This window comes from Jaculus jaculus, chromosome 5 (assembly GCF_020740685.1).
Source record: "Jaculus jaculus isolate mJacJac1 chromosome 5, mJacJac1.mat.Y.cur, whole genome shotgun sequence".
Lineage (NCBI taxonomy): Eukaryota > Metazoa > Chordata > Mammalia > Rodentia > Dipodidae > Jaculus > Jaculus jaculus.
The window spans coordinates 82,627,602-82,651,259 of record NC_059106.1 but is presented as its reverse complement, the minus strand read 5'-3'; the positions used below and the strand labels follow the sequence as shown (position 1 = coordinate 82,651,259).

At 51.4% G+C, this 23,658-nt stretch overlaps 1 protein-coding gene across 1 annotated transcript; it reads left to right on the top strand.

Moving 5' to 3' along the window:
* Positions 1–1,296: 1,296 nt before the first annotated feature.
* Positions 1,297–23,419, top strand: Tie1 (tyrosine kinase with immunoglobulin like and EGF like domains 1). Its single transcript, XM_004672486.3, has 23 exons — positions 1,297–1,464; positions 5,743–6,060; positions 6,145–6,255; positions 8,241–8,396; positions 8,537–8,668; positions 8,824–8,964; positions 9,158–9,286; positions 10,670–10,815; positions 11,047–11,191; positions 12,738–12,896; positions 13,059–13,196; positions 13,391–13,681; positions 14,141–14,431; positions 14,716–14,906; positions 17,367–17,577; positions 17,731–17,841; positions 18,440–18,630; positions 19,673–19,786; positions 19,894–19,964; positions 21,561–21,601; positions 21,682–21,778; positions 21,890–21,989; positions 23,002–23,419. Exons 1-23 carry the CDS (start codon positions 1,407–1,409, stop codon positions 23,071–23,073), a joined length of 3,414 nt encoding a protein of 1,137 aa, XP_004672543.2. The 5' UTR covers positions 1,297–1,406; the 3' UTR covers positions 23,074–23,419.
* Positions 23,420–23,658: the final 239 nt, after the last annotated feature.

Genomic DNA, 23,658 nt, shown 5'->3' with positions numbered 1-23,658 from the left:
TGTAGTCTCAGGGTGGCCTCGAACTCATTGCAATCCTCCTACCTCATGTTGCCAAGCCAGGGAAACGTTTTTTTTAATTTAAAAATATTTTTAAGTGGATTCAAGCCAAATGTGACACACATCTTTAATCCCAGAACTCAGCAGGCTAAGGTAAAAGGATCAAGGAGAGTTTGTGGCTAATCTGGGGCTACAAAGTGAGTCTCAGGTCAGTTTGGGCTAAAGTGACACTTTACCTGGGCAGGGGGACAACAAGAAAAAGTATTTGGGTTGGGGAGCTGGCCCAGTAGTTAAAGGTGTTTGCCAGGGTGCAATTCCCTCAGTACCCACATGAAGCCAGATACACAAAGTGGCACATGTGTCTGGAGTTTGTGTGCAGTGGCAAGAAGCCCCATGCCCATATTCATTCATTCTCTCTCCCCGCCCCCTCTTTCCTTTGCAAATAAATAAAGTGACTTCATCTCCCTGGGGAAGAGTGGCCAGGGATAGACATAGACTTGCTAATATGAATGGTGCTAGGCAGACAACGAGCTGAAGCTGCTAAGCAAACTCAGCTTCAGCCAAAGGTCATCCATGTCACAGCTCATGCCTGTATGGCCCCTAGATCCACCACATGTGTCTCTTGTGGAACACCCAGCACCAAGAAACCAACGGCCAAGCCTGACGTTCAAGTCACAGGTTTGTCACAACCTCAGAATGTTCCTATCCACTGAAGGCCTTGGTTTTCCCATCTGCAAAAAAAAAAAAAAGAAAAGAAAAGAAAAGAAAAAGAAAGGCACACAAGATAGACCAGAAGTTTCTTTGTGGTTCTGAGTCCTGAGTTCCCATGAGTGTGTCTGTCCATGCTGGGGCACAAATGGTTCCTGTGCTACATGTGAACTGCTTTCTAAGGATCCTGTGTTCACCGCCCTTGTCCTGGAGCACATGCGCCAGGAGTCACATGGGCCACATGGTGTGTATGTGCCGGGAGGAGGGGAGACCCCAGAACAATGTCCTGCCTCCAAATCTCCTCAATAGACGGAAGCCACTGGCTTCCTCCCTTTCCTGCCTCCAGAGCACCAGCAAGACAAGACTGAAGAGAGAGGGGATGGGAAAAACCACTCCAACTGTCTCCAGGCCTGTCCTTGTCCTAATCCTTCCCCCACCTTAAATGGCCCCTTTCCAGGGTCTTCCAAGCCACACCCAACCCCAGCCTTGTAAGGGGACTGGACTGGGGGGGGGGGCGGCACAGGCTGGGAAGCCATAAAGTCTTCCACCCCCTCCCTGCCATCCCTCCCACCCAAGCCACCTCATTTCCTCTTCCTCTCCAGCAGCGAGGCACACTGATCAGAAAAGGCCGAGCACTCAGTTCCATAATAACTGACCCCAGGTCCAGCTGGCCCTGGCTGGCCTGGGTCAGCCTCCGGAGTATGGTCTGGCTGGGGCTCCCTTTCCTGCTCCCCATTCTCTTCCTGGCCTCTCATGTGGGTAAGTCTTCCTTGAGTACCCCACCTCATTTTCAGGCCCCACTGCCTTGATTTTCCCCCTAAGAAACCATATCCTATCAGAGATGGACAGCAGATGGCGGTTGCCATGGGTTGGGGGGGGGGCTGGGGAGTTATTATTGTTTAATAGGTATAGAGTTTCCATTTGACAGGATGAAAGGAGCTGTGGAGCTGAGTGTGGTTGTACACTCCTTTAATCAGAATCTGGGAGGCTGTGGCAAGATTGCTTCCAGTCTGAGGCCCGGCTGGGCTACATAGTGAGTTCCAGGCTAGTCAGGACTACATAGTGAACCCTGACTAAAAAAAAAAAAAAAGCAAAAAGAGTTTCAGAAATGGATGGCAATTATGGCACAATATTATGATTGTATTTACTAATATTGAACTTTGTGTTTACAAATGGTTACAATGGTAAATTCTAAGCTGTGTGTATTTTTAAATATTTTTATTTATTTACTTGAGACAGAGACAGAGAGAAAGAGGCAGACAGAAAGAGAGAAAGTATGGGCATGCCAGGGCCTCTGGCCACTGCAAACAAATTCCAGACACATGTGCCACTTTGTGCATCTTGCTCTATGTGGTTACTGGGGAATTGAACCTAGGCCATCAGGCTTTGCAAGCAAGTACCTTTAACCACAATGGAATCTCTCCAGCCCATTGGCTGTATGTATTTTAACACAATAAAAAGAAATGATTATGGGCTGGAGACATGGCTTAGCAGTTAAGGCACTTGCCTACAAAGCCAAAGAAGCCAGGTCAGTTCTCCAGTATCCATGTAAAGCCAGATGCACAAGGTGGCACATGCATATGAATTTGTTTGCAGTGGCTAGAGGCCCTGGTGTGCCTATTTGTGCTCTCTCTGCCTCTCTCCATATCTCTCTCGAATTAAATAAATAAGTAAGTAAATAAAATATTAAAAAAGAAATGATCATAACATGATTTGGATCCGCTAGAAAGTGAGGTCAGGGCAGGAAAAAAAAAACCAGGCAGGTGCTAGAAATCACTGCAGACTGGACTAGGGGAGGGGAGGGCACAGCTGTTGACTTGGATCACACGTTTGGTGGAAGTAACAGGATCTCTGTGACGTTTCCTCAGCATGTGCTCGTAGGGTCTCTTGTGTTGGGCTCATTCAATTATTCATGGGAAAACATTTATTTAGCACCAACAATATTCCATTAGCCAAGAAAATGGCAACCCCTCAACCTGTACAGTGAAGATTCAATGATGTTGACTTCCAATGGTGGGTATGGAGTTTAAATCATGTAGTCAGAGGGCTCAGTGAAGGTTTCTGAACAAGTGGCAGCTGATTCCTTCAAGCTGCTAGCCGAACTACCTTTGAGAGTTTTCTGTGGGGAAACAGTGGGGAGTACAGGCCACGGGATGAGTGACAAACGGAGACAGGCATGCAGAGCTCTAGAGGAGCACTGCAGTGGAGGAGCCAGCTTACTGTGCCACCAGTGATAGAAAGAAGAGTTAGGGAATTGAGAGATGGCTCAGTGGTTAAAGGCACTTGTTGCAAAGTGTAATGGCCTGAGTGCAATTTCCCAGTACCCATGTAAAACCAGATGCACAACGTGGTGCATGCATCTGGAATTTGTTTGCAGTGGCAAGAGGCCCTAGTGTGACTTCCCCGACCACCCCTTTCCCTCCCTCTTCCTTGTAAATATATAAATAAATAAAAAAGAGTTAAGGCAGATTTTATTAAGAGATGTGGCAGCCAGAAGAACACTTGCAAGTCTCAGAGGCATGGAAGTGCATGAAGGGAAAGGTTTCCGTTGCCTGGTGTGGTGGCCATGCCTTTGACCCCAGCACTCACTCAGTAGGCAAAGCTAGAAGGGTCATGTGTGAGTTCAAGGCCAGCCTGGAGCTACAGAGTGAGTTCTAGGTTAGCCTGGGCTAGAGTGGGAGACCCTGCTTAGAAAAAAAAAAAAAGAAAAGACAAGCAAAAAGGAAAAGGCTTTTATAGAGAGAACAGCTGGAGGAGCGAAGGCGACCAGCGAGGACTCAGGAGCACACACGTTATCCTGAGGGCCGTGAGGAGCCGTGGAAGGTGACAGGCAACAGTTACAAGGTGGTTTTGAGCCTGGATCACTTTGGAGGTTGTGTTGGAGAAGAGAATGAGGCCTCTGGGATGGTCTAAGGATGAATGAATGACATGCGAGCTGGTTATAGTAAAAAAAAAAAAAAAAGGCTTTGGGGGGGCTGGAGAGATGGCTTAGCGGCTAAACGCTTGCCTGTGAAGCCTAAGGACCCCGGTTTGAGGCTCGAATCCCCAGGACTCACGTTAGCCAGATGCACAAGGTGGCGCATGCATCTGGAGTTCGTTTGCAGTGGCTGGAGGCCCTGGCGCGCCCATTCTCTCTATCTGCCTCTTTCTCTCTCTGTTGCTCTCAAATAAATGAATAAAAATAAAACAAAAAAAAATTTTTTTAAGGCTTTGGGAAGCTAACTGTAGAATTGTGTGACTGATGGGGACAGACTTATGAAGCTTATGGTGTGGAATTTAGACTGGTTGGTTGGTTACTAACTGTATGACCTTGAGCAAGTTCCTTAACCTCTCTGAGCCTTTATTTCCTGGCTGTAAAATAGGAATGATAATAGTCACCTCCCAGGATCATGAGGACACTAAAGTGAGAGAGCATCAGAAAAGTGTTCAATGCCATAAACATTAATTACGATGACAGTGGGAACATGAGATGACTCTGGAGGAAGCATCTTAGGTGGCAGGCGTTGTCCTCTGAGTCAGGGAACATGGGAGAGGAGCAGGTCTGGGAAACGCTGGTGGAATTGCAGCTGGAGCAGAAAGGTTATCTCAGAGCTATTGACTCAGGGGGTGGCAGTTAAAGCTTGCTCAAGAAAGCCTTAGAATAATTATTACTGTCTCCTTTGTAAGTGAAAAGATTAGCAGCCTCAATGAAAGCCATGAGGATACTGTGGAGAAAGGGTGTTTGGTACCTCGTAGGCAGTCAGTAAATGCCAGCTTCATTTACTTATAATAGGATTTCAAAGAATATTAACTGATAAGCTAAATGGCATTTAAATTAATTAACTGACAGTTAACAGGACCGGGAAGGGACAGGGAAAGAGAGGCTCTGGAAGGTGTGGGGTCATGAAGCTGGGGCAGGCTAGCAGCAGGCTCTCTCCTGTCTTGCTCAGGGTCTGAAAACCTGTCTCACCCACTCTTGGCCACAAATTTTGTTCTCTAGCCACGCTAAACTTGACCTATCCCCACATCATAACATTTTTTTCATTCCAAATTGTTAGATAGGCTGTTCCCATCTTAGAACAATTTCTTTGTACCGCTGACCTCTCTCCTCCTCGCCTACGACATACTGCCTAGGCTTTAAAACTCTTCAGGTGGGGTTTGGTGGCACACTCCTTTAATTCCAGCACTCGGGAGGCAGAAGTAGGAGGATCATCATGAGTTCAAGGCCACCTGAGACTACACCGTGAATTCCAGGTCAGCCTGGGTAGAGCAAGACCCTATCTTGAAAAACAACGAATAAAATAAATGAATAAAGCTCTTCAGATTTCCCTCTGAGGAAGCACCTCCGCATCTCCCCCAAGGCTGGGTCAGGTGCGCCTCTCTGTTCCACAGCTGTATTCATGAGTGGCCCTCCAACTTCCCAAGGCAGTGAGCTCTTTTTGGAAAACAAAGGCCTGGGCTGGCCTATGTCTGAATCCATGTGGGCCTGCCCTGTCACAGCTAGCTTTATTTCTGCTCCTAAACCCCTTTCAAGCCCAGCTAACTAAGCATTTCTCAGTTGCTGCAGCGACAAGGAGAGGACTGTAGTCCCCATGGTTCATGTAGCCTGAGTCCATGGTGGCACAAGGACCAGCGGCCGGGGCGAGGTGGGGGGCGCAGCTTTGGGTGAGCAACTTCAGAGGGGCCAGGACAGGGACCTGACAGGGAACAAAGCAAGGAAAGGAGTCAGGGGACGTAGATCATTCCCTCTGAAAGCTGGGCTGGCTGCACAGGGAAGCCATCTGGCAGGAGGATGTGTGGTTGTTTGCGTTTTTAGGATGAAGAGATTAGAGGGCAAAGGGCAAGCCTGTGTGGAAGGGGAGAGAAAGCGGTGGAAATACCTCATAGTGAATCGCCTGTGTTTGTGTGTGAGGGTGTGTGTGTGCGCGGGGGGGGGGGGGGGGGGTGATGCACTTGCCGGGGTCGAGACCCTTTTCGTGGGGGAGGGGAGGGTGGAACCAGAGAACTGAGACTGGGGACTTCTGGGGTCACGCGGAGTCATTGCTGTCCCCTGCCCAGGGGCGGCGGTGGACCTGACGCTGCTGGCCAACCTGCGCCTCACCGACCCGCAGCGTTTCTTCCTGACCTGCGTGTCCGGGGAGGCCGGGGCCGGGAGGGGCGCGGACGCCTGGGGCCCGCCGCTGCTGCTGGAGAAGGACGACCGCATCGTGCGCACCTTCCCGCCCGGGCAGCCTCTGCACCTGGCGCGCAACGGCTCCCACCAGGTCACGCTGCGCGGCTTCTCCAAGCCCTCGGACCTCGTGGGCGTCTTCTCCTGCGTGGGCGGGGCGGGCACCAGGCGCACTCGGGTCCTCTACGTGCACAACAGCCCCGGGGGTGAGTCTGGCCTGCGGGCAGCGACGCGTGGCGGGTTGGGGGGTGGGCGCCGCCCCGATCGCTGACCTCGCCCTCCGCCCACAGCCCACCTGCTCCCAGACAAGGTCACGCACACGGTGAACAAAGGTGACACAGCTGTGCTTTCTGCGCGTGTGCACAAAGAGAAGCAGACGGACGTGATCTGGAAGAACAATGGTGAGAGGGACATTTGTTGAACAGACAGAGCAATGGTTCTGACACTCCAGCACCCCTACACCCCCCCCCACCCCGTATCCCAGGTTTGGCCCCATCACCCTGAAACATCAGAAATCTTCCTGGCCATTCTCCAGGGTCTTTCCTCGGTCCTGGGCCAGGCCCATGGAACATGCCTGGATCTACCTCATCTCTAGTCCTGAGCATCCTACTGTACTTAGAGGTCCATGAATTTGGATCCAGATACTTCTTTTTTTAAATATTTTATTTATTTATTTGACAGAGGAAGAGGGAGAGAGAGGGAGAATGGGCGCTCCAGGGCCTTTAGCCACTGCAAACGAACTCCAGACGCGTGCGCCCCTGGTCTAACGTGGGTCCTGGGGAATCGAATCTGGGTACTTTGGCTTTGCAGGCAAACCTTAGCTTTAACCGCTAAGCCATCCCTCCAGGCCCAAATACTTCTTAAGTACTGTGTTAAGCCCTCCTTTCCTTCCGCCACCTCATTACTATTATTATTAACTTTAATATATGAACATGCTACAAATTGGCCATGTTCCCATTTGGGTATACTCTTAGGTTCCCCACTCCCCCACCCTCAATTTCACTAATATCCCTCCTCAGAGGCACTATCAGAATTTACTGTGAGATCATAAATGCACCAATCAGTTTCTGTGTGTATGTCGGGGGGGGGGGGCACAATGCTTCCTAGTACAAGTTCCCTCCCTGTGGCTCTTATATTCTTTCCATCCCCTGTTCCACAATGTTCCCTGACCCTTGGATGATGGGTTGAAAATCTCCTTCAGTGTTGAGCTCTCAGTAACCTCTGAATTTCTGCTTTGATGAGTTTGGAATCACCTCAGTGTCTACTAAACCCTCATCTTTACCGACCCCTGGGAGTTAGCAGATGGTGTCACACAGCCCACCTGGGACAAGCAGTAGTCCTCATGTCAAAGAAAAGAATAATAGTGATATGTCCTGCACAGGCTGGGAGAAGTCTAATCTCTCCCAAAGACTTGCCCAGCCCGGATCCTTGGTGCCCAAGGTAGAGACACTGTGGACCTCAGCTCCAAGGCTTGCCTTCCATCCTGCCCCTATGAGGCTCTTGGGCCACTCCATGGGAAGGACTCTCTTTTCCTGTACAGCCCCAAAGGTCCCTGACTGACTCTTACATCCCAGGGCTTCTGAAAGATAAAGACCTTCTCTTTGGCCCAGGGCTTTGCTTTCTGAGCTCCAGGGACCCCTGAACCAGCAGGATATGTGGAAGTGGGCAGTGATACCAGCATCTCAAGAGTCTCTGAAGTCTCGAGCAGAGGCAAGGAGGAGCCAGGGCAGGGGTTAATGCTTGACCAACATTGTGAGTTCTAAAGAGAGAGGCTCAGGGGAGAGCCCTGGGATAGATGGACCTGAGCTATGCCCAGAAGGAAAGGTGGGCAGACACAGGAGCAGGACAAAGAAAGACATTCCAGGAGGCAGCACTGATGAGAGCAAAGGCAGGAGGTTCTGAAATACCAGATAAATGCCTGTAGATGGAAAATTAGCATTCAGGAATTCAGGAATGTGAGGGGTCAGGCCGGGTGTGGAGAGGTATGGGGCAGAGGTCACTCGGAGAGTCTGAGGGTGTGGAGTGGTATGGCTAGGTACAGAAGAATCTCACCAGCTGCCCAGTGGAGGATGGGTAGGAAAGGCTAGGATGAAAACAGAGAGCCCATGTAAGGGACCACTGGGATCCAGGGTCAGGATGGTGGCAGCCTACATAAGGAGAAATGAGCTGGTCTGAAGAGGAGATTAAGAGAAAGTAGAGTGAAGGGCAGGACTTGGTGAGTTATTGAATAGTTCACGGAACATGAAGAGCTTCCTGGCTTGGTTCCTGGCATCTCTTTCTGACCACCATGCATGGGACACAATGGTGTGACCTGGGCAGAGGAAGGTAAGTAACAGCACAGCCCTCAAGAGATGCTGAGACCCCCTGATCTCATTGTGTCTCCCAGGATCCTACTTCCATACCCTGGACTGGCACGAAGCCCGGGATGGACGGTTCCTGCTGCAGCTCCAAAATGTACAGCCACCATCAAGCGGCATCTACAGTGCCACCTACCTGGAAGCCAGCCCTCTGGGCAGTGCCTTCTTTCGACTAATTGTCCGGGGTCAGGATCTGAGGACAGAGGTCATGGGTGATGTGGGAGGCTATGTGTACTTGCTTTGGGTCTCAGGATCCCGCCCCAGAGCTACCTAGTCCTCAGCAGCTATGAGCAGGTGGGTGACAATCCGCTGTATTTTCCTCCAGGCTGTGGGGCAGGACGCTGGGGACCAGGATGTGTCAAGGAATGCCCAGGCTGCCTGCACGGAGGTGTCTGTCATGACCATGATGGCGAGTGTGTGTGCCCCCCGGGATTCACAGGCACCCGCTGTGAACAAGGTAAGAGGAGGGGAGTCAGGACCCAGGCAGGAAGGGATGCCTAACTGGGGGAAGAGCCAGGAATCACTGGGATGGAACTTGAAGGGTGAGACTGACTGCTAAGTCCTGGACCATGGCACCCAGGAAAGCCCATACACCCAACACCTTCTTTCCAGCCTGCAGAGAGGGCCGTTTTGGGCAGAGCTGCCAGGAGCAGTGCCCAGGAACAGCAGGCTGTCGGGGGCTCACCTTCTGCCTCCCTGACCCCTATGGCTGCTCTTGTGGGTCTGGCTGGAGAGGAAGCCAGTGCCAGGAAGGTATGGACTAACCCGCCTTGGTAGACACAAGGTGGGCCAGCTCCTTCATTCTGACCCTACCTACACACCGAGCCCTCCAGTCACCAGACTAGTGTCCCCTGTACACCAGCCTGTTGTACAACTTGTGCCTCAGCTGCGTCCTCCTCCCCACCCACCCCTGGCCCAGCCCTTCTAACCACACCTCTATTCCTAGCCTGCGCCCCGGGTCATTTTGGGGCTGACTGCCGTCTCCAGTGCCAATGTCAGAATGGTGGTACTTGTGACCGGTTCAGTGGCTGTGTTTGCCCTTCTGGGTGGCATGGAGTGCACTGTGAGAAGTCAGGTATGTGTTCTGGGACTCTGAGACCCCCTCAAGACAGGTCAGCCTCAACCAAAACATTCTCCCTGGCTCAGAAGACCCTTGCCCCTTGTTTCTCGGGTGACAGCCTAAGGCAAGCTCTTGTGGAGCAGACACTTTGACAGGAGTTGTTATCACTCAGGCACCCACACTCTGAAGGGTGGCAGTACAGAGCTCATGGGACCCAAAGGAGGCCCTGACCAGTGTGAGAGTTAGGGAAGGCTTCCAGGGTGAGGTGAGCTCTCAGATTGGATGTAGAAGACAAGAGACTGATGGCTAGGCAGGAACCTAGGGGAAAGTCCACGAGTTGAAGCTCGCCTTGGGGACCAGGACAGTGGTGCCGTAAGCTGGGAGAATGGTCAGAAGGGATGAGGTCATGGGGCTTTGGAATGCAGGCTAAAGCGTTGCTGCTTAATGTGATAGGGGAGAGTGAGAATTGTTGAAGGACATGAGATGGTCAAACTTGTGCCTAAGGAAAGAACTTCTCACAGTGGAGTGTAGAAACAAGAGTCTATGGTCAGGGACCAAAAGTGATTGAGGTCCTAAGCATGGTGGCTTACACTTGAAATCTATAATCTTAGAAAGCCACTTGGGAGGCTGAAGCAAGAAAATTGCCAGGAGTTCAAGGCTGGCCTAAGTTACAAAGCAAGCTTCAGGCCAGCCTGGGCTGCGGTGATGGCACAGTAGTTAAAGGCACTTTCTTGCAAAGCCTACAAACCTGAGTTCAATTCCAAAGTATTTATGTAAAGCCAATGGCAAAAACTGGTACAAGAATCTAGCATTCATTTGCAGTGGCAAGAGACTGTGGCATGTGCATACACACAAACACAAATAAAAATATTTAAATTTTTTTTAAATGGCTGGCTGTGGTGGCCCATGCCTTTAATCCTAGCACTCAGGAGGCAGAGGTAGGAGGAGCACTATGAGTTTGAGGCCATCCTGGGACAACAGAGTGAGTTCCAGGTCAGCCTGGGCTAGAGTGGAGCCCTACCTCAAAAATAAATAAATTTTTAAAAATTTAAAGACTGAAAGAAAGGGAAGAAGGAGGGAGAATGAGAGGGAGAGAAGGAACAAAGGATAGAGAGAATGAGGCCTGAATTGTTTGTGGGGAAGGATGGTTGGAGTTCTGCCGGTTGCTCATAGTATCCTAGAAGCCTTTTGGGATAAGGGAGGAGATGGACCCTGCAGTTGACCAGATGTGGGGCGTGAGGACCAGGAGGAGCCATGCAGGACTTGCTGTTTTCAGGCTTGAATGGGCAGATGGTAGAGCCTCTACTGAGATGCGGAACCTGGGGCAAGGGGCACTTCGGTGGTCTTGTGACTGCCCCAAGCGAGTTCAGAATGCATGTCTTCTCTCTCTCTCTCCAGACCGGATCCCCCAGATCCTCAACATGGCCTCAGAGCTGGAGTTTAACTTAGGCACAATGCCCCGGATCACCTGTGCAGCAGCAGGGAACCCCTTCCCCGTGCGGGGCAGCATGGAGCTCCGCAAGCCAGATGGCACCATGCTCCTGGTCAGCTCCCATGTTCACAGACCTGTGGACCCCAATCCCACCAGCTTCACAGTTGGTTCTTTGGGCCCCTGTCCACTCTAAACTTTCTTCAGGCTCTGCCCACTGGTCTGGCTATGGCTCAAATGTTGATTGGTGAGGTGGGTGCTTCTGGGTCTTTGCCCCAGAAACAGTCCATACTGACACATGCATCAGCCTTCCCTGTGGTCTGTCTCCTCCTCTTATGTCTCTTAGTCTACCAAGGCCATTGTGGAACCAGACAGGACCACAGCTGAGTTCGAGGTACCTCGTTTGACACTTGGGGACAGTGGATTCTGGGAGTGTCGGGTGTCTACATCAGGTGGTCAAGATAGCAGGCGTTTCAAGGTCAATGTTAAAGGTTAGTGAAATCCTAGGGCCCTGGAGGTTGAGCAGTGGGCAAAGCTGGCACTTATTGGTTTGGCTCATATTGAGGATCCTAGCAGGAAGAACAAGGGTTTTAAAGGGCATAGCTCAGTTCCAAACAAAGAGGACTAATGACCAACCACAGATCTGGGCTGGGCAGTATCAAGACTGGAACACAGCCTAGCACTTTCCAGGAAGGACATTCTGTGGCCCAGAAACTAAGTTACCCTCCAGCTTGTCCTGTGCCCCTGCCTGTGCATGTGTTCCCACCCAATTTGCCTTATTTGGTTGGTTTGGTTTTCTTTGGGGGGGGGGGTGTTGTTTGTTTGTTTTGTTGGTTGGTTGATTTGGTTTGGTTTTTTGAGATAGGGCCTCATTCTAGCCCAGGATGACCTGGAATTCACTATGTAGTCTCAGAGTGGTCTCAAACTCACAGCAATCTTCCTACCTCTGCCTCCTAAGTGCTGGGATTAAAGGCGTGAACCACCACATCTGGCTCCAATCACCTTTAAACTCTAACTCTGAGATGCTGCTCCCTAGGGGACTGGAGAGATGGCTCAATGGTTAAGGTGCTTGCCTGTAAAGTCTAAGGACACAGGTTCAATTCCCCAGTACCCACATAAAGCCAGATGCACAAGGTGGCACATGTGTCTGAAGTTCATTTGCAGTGGCTAGAGGCCTTGGTGTGCCTATTCTCTTCCTCTGTCTTTCTCTCCCATAAATATTTTTTTTTAAAAAATGGGACTGGCAAGATAGTTCGGTTGGCAAAAGTGCTTTCTGTGCAAGCATGATAACTTGAGTTTGGACCCCTTAGAAGTCATGTAAAGCAGTACATAGCATCAGTAGCATCGGTAATCCCAGGACTTCTACAATGAGATGGGAGGCAGGGTGAGGAAAATCCCTAGAAGCTTGTGGGCCATCTGACCTGGCATACATAACAGCAAACAACAGACTGCTTCAAACAAAACTATCTTCTGACCTCCACATACGCACCATGGCACATGTGTACTTGTGGGTGCACAGACACATAATTAAAAAATTATCAGGGTGATGACTAATGATACCCAGGTTTTCATCTGCCTTGTGCTCCAGCCTTGTGCACACACCCCACACTGCAGAGGGAGTAGTTTTTCCCACTCTCACTTAACTTTTGTGGGGGAGTCCAGGAGGGCCAGGGTTTGGTTTTTCTAGATAAGACTTCGCTGTAGCCCAGGCTGACCTGGAATTTACTATGTAGTCTCAAGCTGGCCTCAAACTCACAGCACTCCTCCTAGCTCAATCTTACAAGTGCTGGGATTGAAAGTATGTGCCACCACACCCGGCCTCACTTAACATTTTTTGAGATACCTTTGCCTTTAAATCCAAGTCTTCGTGGCCCAAGCTACCCAGGAACCAGAGCTCTATCTCCCCCAACCACCTAGTTGAGAGGCTCTCCAGCTTCAACCTAAGATCTAACGATATCCACTTCCCAAGCACAGAGGACTCCCCTCTTCCTGATAACAGAGGGCTCTAAGCCCTGACTCACCTTAGTCTCCTGGCAGTGCCCCCAGTGCCTCTGACTGCTCCTCGACTCCTGGCCAAGCAGAGCCGCCAGCTTGTGGTCTCCCCACTGGTTTCCTTCTCTGGGGATGGACCCATCTCCTCTGTCCGCCTGCACTACCAGCCCCAGGACAGCACGAACGCCTGGTCTGCCATTGTAGGTGAGCGAGGACAGAGCCGAGGGCTGGAGTGTTGAGGAGCAGTGAGGGGATAGTGTGGGAATGGAAAGGGAGGGAAGGGATGGCATAAAGAGAAGAGGAGGCTGGGGGAAATGATGACTTTAGGAAGTAGTTGGTACTAAAATGATGTGTATGGACCTGCAGTGGACCCCAGTGAGAATGTGACATTAATGAACCTGAAGCCAAAGACAGGATACAGTGTCCATGTGCAGCTGAGTCGGCCAGGAGAAGGAGGAGAGGGGGTCTGGGGGCCTCCTACTCTCATGACCACAGACTGTCCTGGTAAGAGGCCAAAATCCGTCTTTTCTTACCCCCTCAAAAGTTTCTACCATGTTCACTGAGAACATGATGTGTTCACCCCAAGGACCCCTGCCATTCCCACTGGAAGTTGTCCAACCCTGTCCACTGGGGACGATTATCCCCTCCAGCCCCCAAAGGCCCACTGGGCAGTTCTGACCCATGATCTCTGGCTCTAGAGCCCTCGTTGCAGCCATGGCTAGAGGCCTGGCACGTGGAAGGGCCTGATAGGCTGCGAGTGAGCTGGTCCTTACCTTCGGTGCCACTATCGGGTGATGGTTTCCTGCTGCACCTGTGGGATGGAGCCCGGGGGCAGGAGCGGTGGGAGAACATCTCATCCCCCCAGGCCCGCACAGCCCTCCTGACAGGACTCACGCCTGGCATCCATTATGAACTGGATGTACGACTGTACCACTGCACCCTCCTGGGCCCTGCCTCGCCCCCTGCACACGTGCTTTTGCCTCCCAGCGGTAAGCCCAGAGTGAGGTTGATGGGATTGGGATGAGGGGAAGACCGGACACAGAAAACACATGAGACCCAAGAGACTGGGGGGTACGGATGGGATGAACACAGGGCACATCTCAGGAACCAGGAGGACATGGGGAAATAGAAGATCTCAGGAGGATGGGGCACGTGCAATGGGAATGCATAAGGAGGTCACAGCTCATGTAGAGAGCAAGGGTCACGGAGAGTTTGGGCACACAGGCTCTGGAGAACATGGAGGAGGGCTTGGGTTATGAAGAGAACAAGGGAAAAGGCAGCTTAAAGAGGCACATGGCCTTGGGGTGAAGAATTCAGCTGGGGTTGGAAGTAAGGATGAAGGTAGCAGGGTGGCTCCCATTCTAGAGTCCCCAGAGCAAGGGGCCTCTGTCCCCACAGCTATACAGCCTGGTCTAGTCTATCCTTCCTTCCCACACCCTCGTCTCCAGGCCCTCCGGCCCCCCGGCACCTCCATGCCCAGGCCCTCTCAGACTCTGAGATCCAGCTGACGTGGCAGCGTCCAGAGGCTTCATCAGGGCCCATATCCAAATACATTGTGGAGGTTCAGGTGGCCGGAGGCTCGGGAGACCCACTGTGGATGGATGTAGACAGACCCGAGGAGACCAACACTATCGTCCGCGGCCTCAACGCCAGCACACGCTACCTTTTCCGTGTGCGGGCCAGTGTGCAGGGACTCGGGGACTGGAGCAACACGGTAGAAGAGGCCACCCTGGGCAATGGTGAGAGCGCTGGGCCTGCAGGACCCCCAAGCCAGTCCTGGGGCTGAACTAAGCATTCGTTCCCTCCACCTCACCCTTTACCTCGGAGCAACAGCATGCTGCCCCCCACCCCACTATCTTGAGATTCTAATGCTTGTTATTCCCTCGGTCACTCTTGACCCTTGGTCACTCAAATGACCTCGCCATGTCCTGGTTCTGGGGTCTCCAGCTTTTCTCCCTGGTGTACCCTAGAGTGGCCTCTGGTTCTCTTGATCCCCCCACCATCTTCCTCCCATTGCATCTAGGGCTGCAGAGCGAGGGCCCAGTCCAAGAGAGCCGAGCCGCTGAGGAAGGCCTGGATCAGCAGCTGGTCCTGGCCGTGGTGGGCTCTGTGTCTGCCACCTGCCTCACCATCCTGGCTGCCCTCTTAGCGCTGGTGTGCATCCGCAGAAGCTGCCTGCATCGGAGACGCACCTTCACCTACCAGTCAGGATCGGTCAGTGCCCTGTACTCACTAAGTGCACTGTGTCACCTCTTGGGCAGATTGCTTTATTTCATTTCATTTATTCACTTGGGAGGACAGAGAGAGAGGCCTACAGGTTTTGCAGGTAAACGCCTTTAATTGCTGAGCCATCTCCCCAGCCCAGGGCATATGTGTTTTTACCTCAGGCTTATATGTACGAGTATATATACACTGTATGCTGTAAGCATCACCTGTTTATGTCACAAGTATAAGACTATACTCAACAACACTCAAGAGTATAAAATACAGGGGCTTTTTGTTTTGTTTTGTTTTTTCTTTGTTTTTCGAGGTAGGGTCTCACTCTAGCCCAGACTAACCTCTACTAGGTAGTCTCAAGGTGGCCTTGAACTCATGGTGATCCTCCTACCTCTGCCTCCCAAGTGCTGGGATTAAGGGCATGTACCACCACACCCATATAAAATAAATTTTAGGGATGGAGAGATGGCTTACCAGCTAAGGTGCTTGGCTGCAAAGCCAAAGGACCCAGGTTCAATTCTCCAGTACCCACATTACCCAGATGCACAATGTGACACATGTATCTGGAGTTTGTTTGCAGCAACTGGAAGCCCTGGAACATCTATATTCTCTCTCTCTCTTTCTCTCAAATAAGCAAATAAAATACAGTTTTATCTGGAACTGAACACAGATCATGAACCCATTTATATTAGTGGTGACACAATTTAACAGTCTCAGTTCAAAAGAACTGTCTATCCATAGGTGCCAGGTCCCATTATAGGCTTAGAGATAGTCAATTTAGGATTACCTCCTCACTCTTGATCATCCCCCTGAGGTGGCAGTCTAGGTCTTTTGTGATATCCTAGTAGGGTCCTACTGGCTTCTGGTCTCGCAGGTGCTCGCCACTTGGAAGCCAGCCTCTGTCTGTCCACATCTGCAGCTGATGTCCTGACGACAAGCTGCTTGCACTCTCACCCCAGCCTCCATTCTTGCAACTTCCAGTGCCTCCTTTGGGAAAATCCATTCCCTGTGCTTTTCTGCACCCTGAGGAGGGCAGCAGTGTGTGGCTGCACCATTCACACAGCTGGCTGTAAAGTGTGTCTGGGCTGCAGCCTCACTTGAACTCCCAGATAAGAGAGGCATTCTTCTCCCCTCTTCCAGGCCCCCTGGCCCTCAGACTTATATGTATGTGAGATGAGGGTGGAGTGCTGGCACCTAAAGAGGGACCCAGCATCACTCCATCTTGTCACATCTACCCAGTCCAGTGGTCCTGTCTCCTCTGAGAACTTTGCCACTGTTATCACTTTGAATCAGAACTCTAGCGTTGGCTCTCCAGGCATGAGCTCTTGATATTCAGAGCCAAGCTTTGGCATTTAAAAAAAAAAAAAAAAAGGCTTTTCTTTCTCAAGGGCTGACTTTTGTAATAGAAAGCCCAGTGTCCAAAACCAGTGACTCTGCTGGCCCTTTAAAAAGTCCATCCAGAGATTCAAATGGTTTCTTTGTCTGGGCCGTGTTGGCCTTGCCTCTGAGGTCAGTGCCCACAGAAAGCCATCTCTGCCATGGGAGGCAAGGGGGAGGGCAGTGGGGCCAAATGCTAAAGCAAGTCAGTAAGAAAGCAACTCTTAATGTACATATGATCATTATGTGTATAAAGTTGCATCACTGGTACATGTGCCTGCACATAGCTGTATGTGCATACGAATGTATGTACTACCCATCAGTGCACACGTGCATCCCCTATGCATACCCAAGTATTTCTGTGTGTCTTCCTACGCCTGTGCACTTCCAGGCCCACGTGCTTATCTGTCTCTCCATGGATGCACCTATGCATGATGTGGCCAGAGAAATGCATGTGCATTCTGCTGTATGCCTTCCAGTGTCCACACTTCATGTGAATCCATGTGACCTGTGTCCCCAGCCCTTGTTCATCAAGCTGGGTGTCAGTTCACTTAGGGAGCCCTAACACAAGGACCATCTGGATCCTGCTTCTGGTTCTCATATTGCAGCTTCCTGGTCCTGTTTAACTATTTCCTTTTATGGTAGTCAACCTTGCCCAGGTTGGATCTCCTAGTTGGTAGAGGGAACTGGATGGACATTCATTATTCTTTTTAAAAATATTTTTATTCAGTTATTTATTTGAGAGACAGAGAGAAACAGAGGCAGAAACAGAGAACTTTATGTAAAACCTAACAAATTACCCACAGCTCTGGTTCTGTCTTGCAGAGCTCCGTACACTAGACCCCCAGGCTATAGTCTCTGCATTTGTCTTCTTGAACTCCTGACCATCCAGCCACCCACCTATGACCGCCTTTGGTTCTGCCCAATATATGTCTCTGGGGTTCTGGCCCAAGCTGACCACCAGGGTGCCTTGTCTGGTTCTGTCCACCTATCTGGACCTTCTCTCCATACACCTAACTGTGTCTTCTGCCCCCATATCTTTTGTGTGGACCGTGTGTTCATTTGTCCCCTCCCGTGAAGGGTGAAGAGACCATCCTGCAATTCAGCTCAGGCACCTTGACCTTGACCCGGCGACCAAAACCACAGCCTGAGCCCCTGAGTTACCCTGTGCTGGAGTGGGAGGATATCACCTTTGAGGACCTCATCGGGGAAGGGAACTTTGGCCAAGTCATCCGGGCCATGATCAAGAAGGATGGGCTCAAGATGAACGCAGCCATCAAGATGCTGAAAGGTCCCTGGGTGTGATCCCTGACCCTCCTCCTTTACCCTATCTAAGCCATACCCACCTGGCTCCCTCCAGAAACTGAACCCAGCCCTTACCAGCCCACACCTTTTCTCCAGAGTAATGATTTCTGGCAAGAGTGACGCTGAATTCTTTACACAGAATATGCCTCTGAAAATGACCATCGTGACTTTGCGGGAGAACTGGAAGTTTTATGCAAACTGGGGCATCATCCCAACATCATCAACCTCTTGGGGGCCTGTGAGAACCGAGGTGAGCCTCCAGCTTATCACTCTCTTCCATCATCACTGGCCATCACCTCTACCACATCAGTGGCTTGTTGGGAGCCTCAGGTCCCCTGTACATCACTTGATTCTCCTGCATGCTGCAGGATCCCTACTTTTTTTGTCAAAGTTTTATTAACAACTTCCATGATTATAAAAAATATCTGATGGTAATACCCTCCCTCCTCCCCCACCTTCCCCTTAGAAACTCCACTCTCCATCATATCCCCTCACCATCTCAATCAGTTCAGTCTGTCTTTTATTTTGATATGATGATCTTTTCCTCCTCTTATGATGGTCTTGTGTAGGTAGTGTCGGGCACTGTGAGGTCATGGATATCCAGGCCATTTTATGTCTGGAGGGAGCACGTTATAAGGAGTGCTCCCCTTCCTTTGGCTCTTACATTCTTTCCACCACCTCTTCCGCATTAGACCCTGAGCCTTGGAAGGTGTGATAGAGATATTGCAGTACTGAGCACTGCAGTCACTTCTTTCCAGCACCATGATACCTTCTGAGTCTTTACCACCAGGTTTCTACCCCACATGACCTATATCTAAACCACATCCCTGTTTCTCTTCACCTCCCAGGTTACTTGTATATTGCTATAGAATATGCCCCCTATGGGAACCTGCTGGATTTCCTGAGGAAGAGCCGTGTTCTGGAGACTGACCCCGCTTTTGCCCGAGAGCATGGAACGGCCTCCACCCTCAGCTCCCGGCAGCTGCTGCGTTTTGCCAGTGATGCTGCCAATGGCATGCAGTACCTGAGCGAGAAGCAGGTGTGACAGTGTGGTGGGCGACTGTGGGGCGAGAACAGACTGAAGTTGACCAAATACGCAGGCTCTCAGTGGGTGTGTAGACTGACAAACAGTGAGAAGGAAGGATACAGCCCCACATTCCTAGCCCTGGTAATGGGGCAACTGTGAGTTTAGTGAACAGGGAAAAGGTATTGGGTTTCAAGTCCCTGAGGGACATCTTGCTGGAAGTACTGAATGGGCCATTCTAGATGCCAACCTAGCATTCAAGAAATATTTGGGAGCTGTCACCTTGACATAGTGATTCGAGTGGTCAGAGGAAATCCACTGGAGAGAGTGAAGGGTGACACTGAGCCCTGGAACTCCTGACTGAATGAGAGGCAGGTGGCAGCTGCCAGAAGGGAACTCCAGCCTAAAGGAAGGCATTCTACAAACAGGCACATTTTGGGTTTCAAAGCAGAGTTGCAGGAGATTGGGGGAACTGAATGACAGAGGTCTCTGAGGATGGTGGAGGACCAAGGAGGAGAACCTAGAACTCAGGGAGTCTCACTTCAGACCCTCATCAATAAGTGAGGACAAGAAGGTGGGAAAGGAGGATTGGGAGCATTGAAAGAGGACGATGCAAGATGGGCACATGCCTCCCGCACATGGGAGACTGGGACAGGAAGGTCAAGATGTAAGGCCAGCCTGGGCTGCATGGGTCCATGATAGCTGGGGCTATATCCTAGCACTTGGGAGGCAGAGGCAGGAAGAAATGGTGACCTAGGCTGCATTGCAAGTGCCACATGAAAAACCCTAGAGACAAGAGTGGAGGGGAAGGAAGAGAAAGGACAGGGAAAGAAGAAGGTACAGATGGTCACCCTTATCCCAAGGAGAGGCATACAACGTGAACTTGGCCATGTTGTGAGCCCCGAGAAGGATGAGAGCGAGCACTGACTTTCTCAAACCAGCTCTACCTGATACACAATGGAGGCCTACGTGGGGGGGTTAAAGAAGGGGCTCCTACTGGCTCCACCATCCGGAGCCCCGCGGTCCTCTCTTCCCTGACTTGTGCCCTCGCCTACAGTTCATCCACAGGGACCTGGCTGCCAGAAACGTGCTGGTTGGAGAGAACCTGGCCTCTAAGATTGCAGACTTTGGCCTTTCCCGTGGGGAAGAGGTGTACGTGAAGAAGACAATGGCAAGTCTCACGTGGCCTTTCCCTCTCACTGCCCATGCCTGGTCCTGCCCCTCAAAACCCCAAACAAGCCCTTCCTCACCCCAACCCTCAGGCCCTTTTTCTCACAGGGCCGTCTCCCTGTGCGTTGGATGGCCATTGAGTCTCTCAACTACAGTGTCTACACCACCAAGAGTGATGTGTGAGTACAGGGTCTGGGACAGAAGGGCTCGACATCCCAAGGTCACTCAGGCATAACCCAGAAACCTCTCAGCAATGTCTCTGGTAGTCTAAGGTATGACTTGGGATGGCTGGGTGGGGTCCAGGTGTGCTACAGTGGTCCTGAGACTACCTTAGAAGTGTCCAACATTTTAGAGGAAATTGGGAGGAGGGGCTACCTACAAGGAAGTTTTATGTTGGAAGTCATTTTAGGGGTTAGGAGTGGGTTAAGGGAAGTTTAGGATTGTTCTCTGTATAAGAGAGATTCCAGGGGCTGGAGAGATGGCTTAGCAGCTAAGGCACTTGCCTGCGAAGCCTAAGGACCCAGGTTCGATTCCCCAGAACCCACGTAAGCCAGATACATAAGGTGGCACATGCGTCTGGAGTTTGTTTGCAGTGGCTAGAGGCCCTGGTGTGTCCATTCTCTCTCTTTCACTTTATAAATAAATAAAAACAAAATATTTTTAAAAAGAGAGTGAGAGGCCGGGCGTGGTGGCGCATGCCTTTAATCCCAGCACTCGGGAGGCAGAGGTAGGAGGATTGCCGTAAGTTCAAGGCCACCCTGAAACTCCATAGTGAATTCCAGGTCAGCCTGGGCTAGAGTGAGACCCTACCTCAAAAAAACAAAACAAAAAAAAAGAGTGAGAGAGATTCCTCGCAGGAGGTTTGGGAATGACTGTGTGCACACAGTCCCTGGGGTAGCTGGAGAGAACACTCAAGGAGCCTGCCCACTTCCTCTGAAGGGCAAGGTCATGGCCACCTGCAGCTCTTACCAGCACACGACTCCCACAGACTCCTCCTCTGTTCCACATACCTTTGTGGCCTACCTTAGCACGCTCCTCCTCCATCTCTGGGTTGTCCAACTCAGTATGAGCCTGACCTGCCAACCTTTCAGCCATCTCCTGAGCTGTTTTGGTCTAGAGGCCTTTGACCTGGCCACTGTACACCACCCTGACCGCCTCTCTGACCGCCCCCTGCCTTCTTCCTGCTTCTGCCCCAAGACTCCTCAGATCCCCTCCCAAACCAGAACTCCCTGCCTCAGCCTTACCCCTGACTTGTACATACACAGAGCCTGTTACCATGTGAGATGAGCTTAAGAGCTCTGGAGTGAGAAGTGGAGTTCCTTGCTCTGCCATTTATCAGCTGTGTGACCTTGGGCAAGCTAGTTAATCCTGCGAGTCTCAGTGTCTTCATCTATAAAACAATTAAGCCTGAATTGCAGGACTAGTGTGAGAGTTAAAGAACTGACATATATATTAAATAATAAATGCTCAATAAAAATGTTAACTATAAGCCAGGCGTGATGACGCATGCCTTTAAGTCCCAGCACTCTGGAGGCTGAGGTAGGAGGATCACCATGATTGAGGCCAGCCTGGGCTACAGAGTGAGTTCCAAGTGAGCCTAGGCTAGAGTGAAGCCTTGTCTCAAAAATGTGTTACTTTTTTGATCCAAGGGATCAAGAGCCATGAAAGAAGTTCAGTGAACATACACAGCAGCTGACCGAGGCTGGGCGTGGGAGGAGCTGCCCTTCCTGGGTCACTAGAGACACACCTAGCTAAGTGCATCTTTCTCATTTCAGCTGGTCCTTTGGGGTCCTTCTCTGGGAGATAGTGAGCCTTGGTGAGTGCCCACCCAGTTCTCCAGAGTGTCCCACCTTCCTCATGGCGCCCCGGACTGAGGCATCCTTGTCCCCCTTCCAGGAGGCACACCCTACTGCGGCATGACCTGCGCTGAGCTCTATGAGAAGCTGCCTCAGGGATATCGCATGGAACAGCCTCGAAACTGCGACGACGAAGTGTGAGTCCCCCACCCGAGAGCTCCGTGGCCCCGTCTCTGCGAGGAGTGACCTGTGGCCCTGCCACTCCAGCTAGCCCCTCGCCTCGTAACCCACCCGACCCCCACTCACAGGTACGAGCTGATGCGGCAGTGCTGGCGCGACCGTCCCTACGAGCGCCCGCCCTTCGCGCAGATCGCGCTGCAGCTGGGCCGCATGCTGGAGGCCAGGAAGGTGAGCGCTGGGTGGGCGGCGGCGCGGCTCTCGGAGCTCACAGGAGCACCCTTTCCTTGTTGCCGGAGATGAGACCACCGTGTGTCCCCGTCCTCACCACACTGCCGCCCACGCTCCCGCAGCTGGAGTAGCCCCCACAGCCTGGCAGGGACGGGGATGCCGCCGCGCTGTTAGACACTAGGTACACCTCCTCCCAACATCAAACTGCTCCCAAGTCCAAGGTGCAGGCTGCTTGCCGGTCCTTGTCCACGGAGACCAGGAACACAGTCTCTCCTGGGACCCAGAGCAGATGGTGTGAATGGTCCACTGACAAAGAATGGAGCACCTATACTCACACACACTCTCTTTCCTTGCAAATATTTTTTTAAATTTCTTTTTGAGGTAGGGTCTCACTGTAGCCTAGCCTGACCTGGAATTCACTATGGAGTCTCAGACTGGCCTTGAACCCATGGTGATCCTCCAACCTCTGCCTCCCAAATGCTGGGATTAAAGGTGTGTGCCACCACACCTGGCCCCTTGCAAATAATTTTTTTTAAATATTTTTTTAAAAGGATAAATGAAAAAGTGAGTGAATGGTGGTATGGTGGTGCACACCCTGAGTCCCAGAACTCAGGAGGCTGAGGTAGGAGGATGGCTGTGAGTTCAAGGCCACCTTGAGTTTACATAGTAAATTTCAGGTCAGCCTGGACTAGATTGATACCTACGTTGAAAAAAAAGTGAATGAGTGAGTGAATGAATGAATGAATGAATGGGCCAACCACTCACTGGATGAGTGCATAGAAAAGCCTCCATCTAACAACTATATCTAAGACCAACTGAGATTCCCATCTGTGGCCTGATGCCCTTGCTGCTCTGGACTGATTAAGGACCACTCTTGGCCATGGGGCCATCTTGAGTCTCTAGCACAAATCAGCACCTACTCATATGCCCCAACCACGTGAAATCAAGCATCCTCATTGAGGTCCAGTGCATCCCCATGCCTGGCACCCACTAAAGCTCACTCTGTCCCTAGGCCTACGTAAACATGTCACTATTTGAGAACTTCACCTACGCGGGAATCGACGCCACAGCTGAGGAGGCCTGAGGTACCCTCTGCCAGAACCTGGCTCTGCTGGCCGGAGCAAACTGTACGCCAACCTGTGACTTCTGACCCTCATGGTGTCTACTCTAGAAATTCTTCTAGCTCAAGGGGTGAAAGAAAGTATGGACTGAGGGGAAGTGGCCCCATCCATGGCAGCTGTTCTCATGGCCACCTTCACATCTCTCCAGCTCAGCTCCTTCATGCACTCACCGTCTCGTGGCTCCGAATACCCAAGCCCCTGCTCTAGCTCCTCCACCCAAGCCAGCCTGTGTGCCACTAACATGTCCCGTTCAGCTGCTCCCCACTCCCTGCTTGAACTCAGAAAAAATAAATGCTCTGAGCAGCTGCATTGAGTGTCTGCCTTTTATTGATGGCTACCTGGGGTTGGGGGAGTTCAAGCCAAGAAAGATAATAGGAGGAAATAAAGCCTTGTCCCTATGTGCCCTTCCTGAGGTCCAGCCTTCTGGGGGGGAGTGGGAGAGGTGCTGGAAGACTCACTGGTCACATACACCACCAAGCCCCAGCCTCTGTACCAATCACATGGAAAACTACCCCCTTGTCACCTCCTGCTCCCAAGACTCCTCGTTG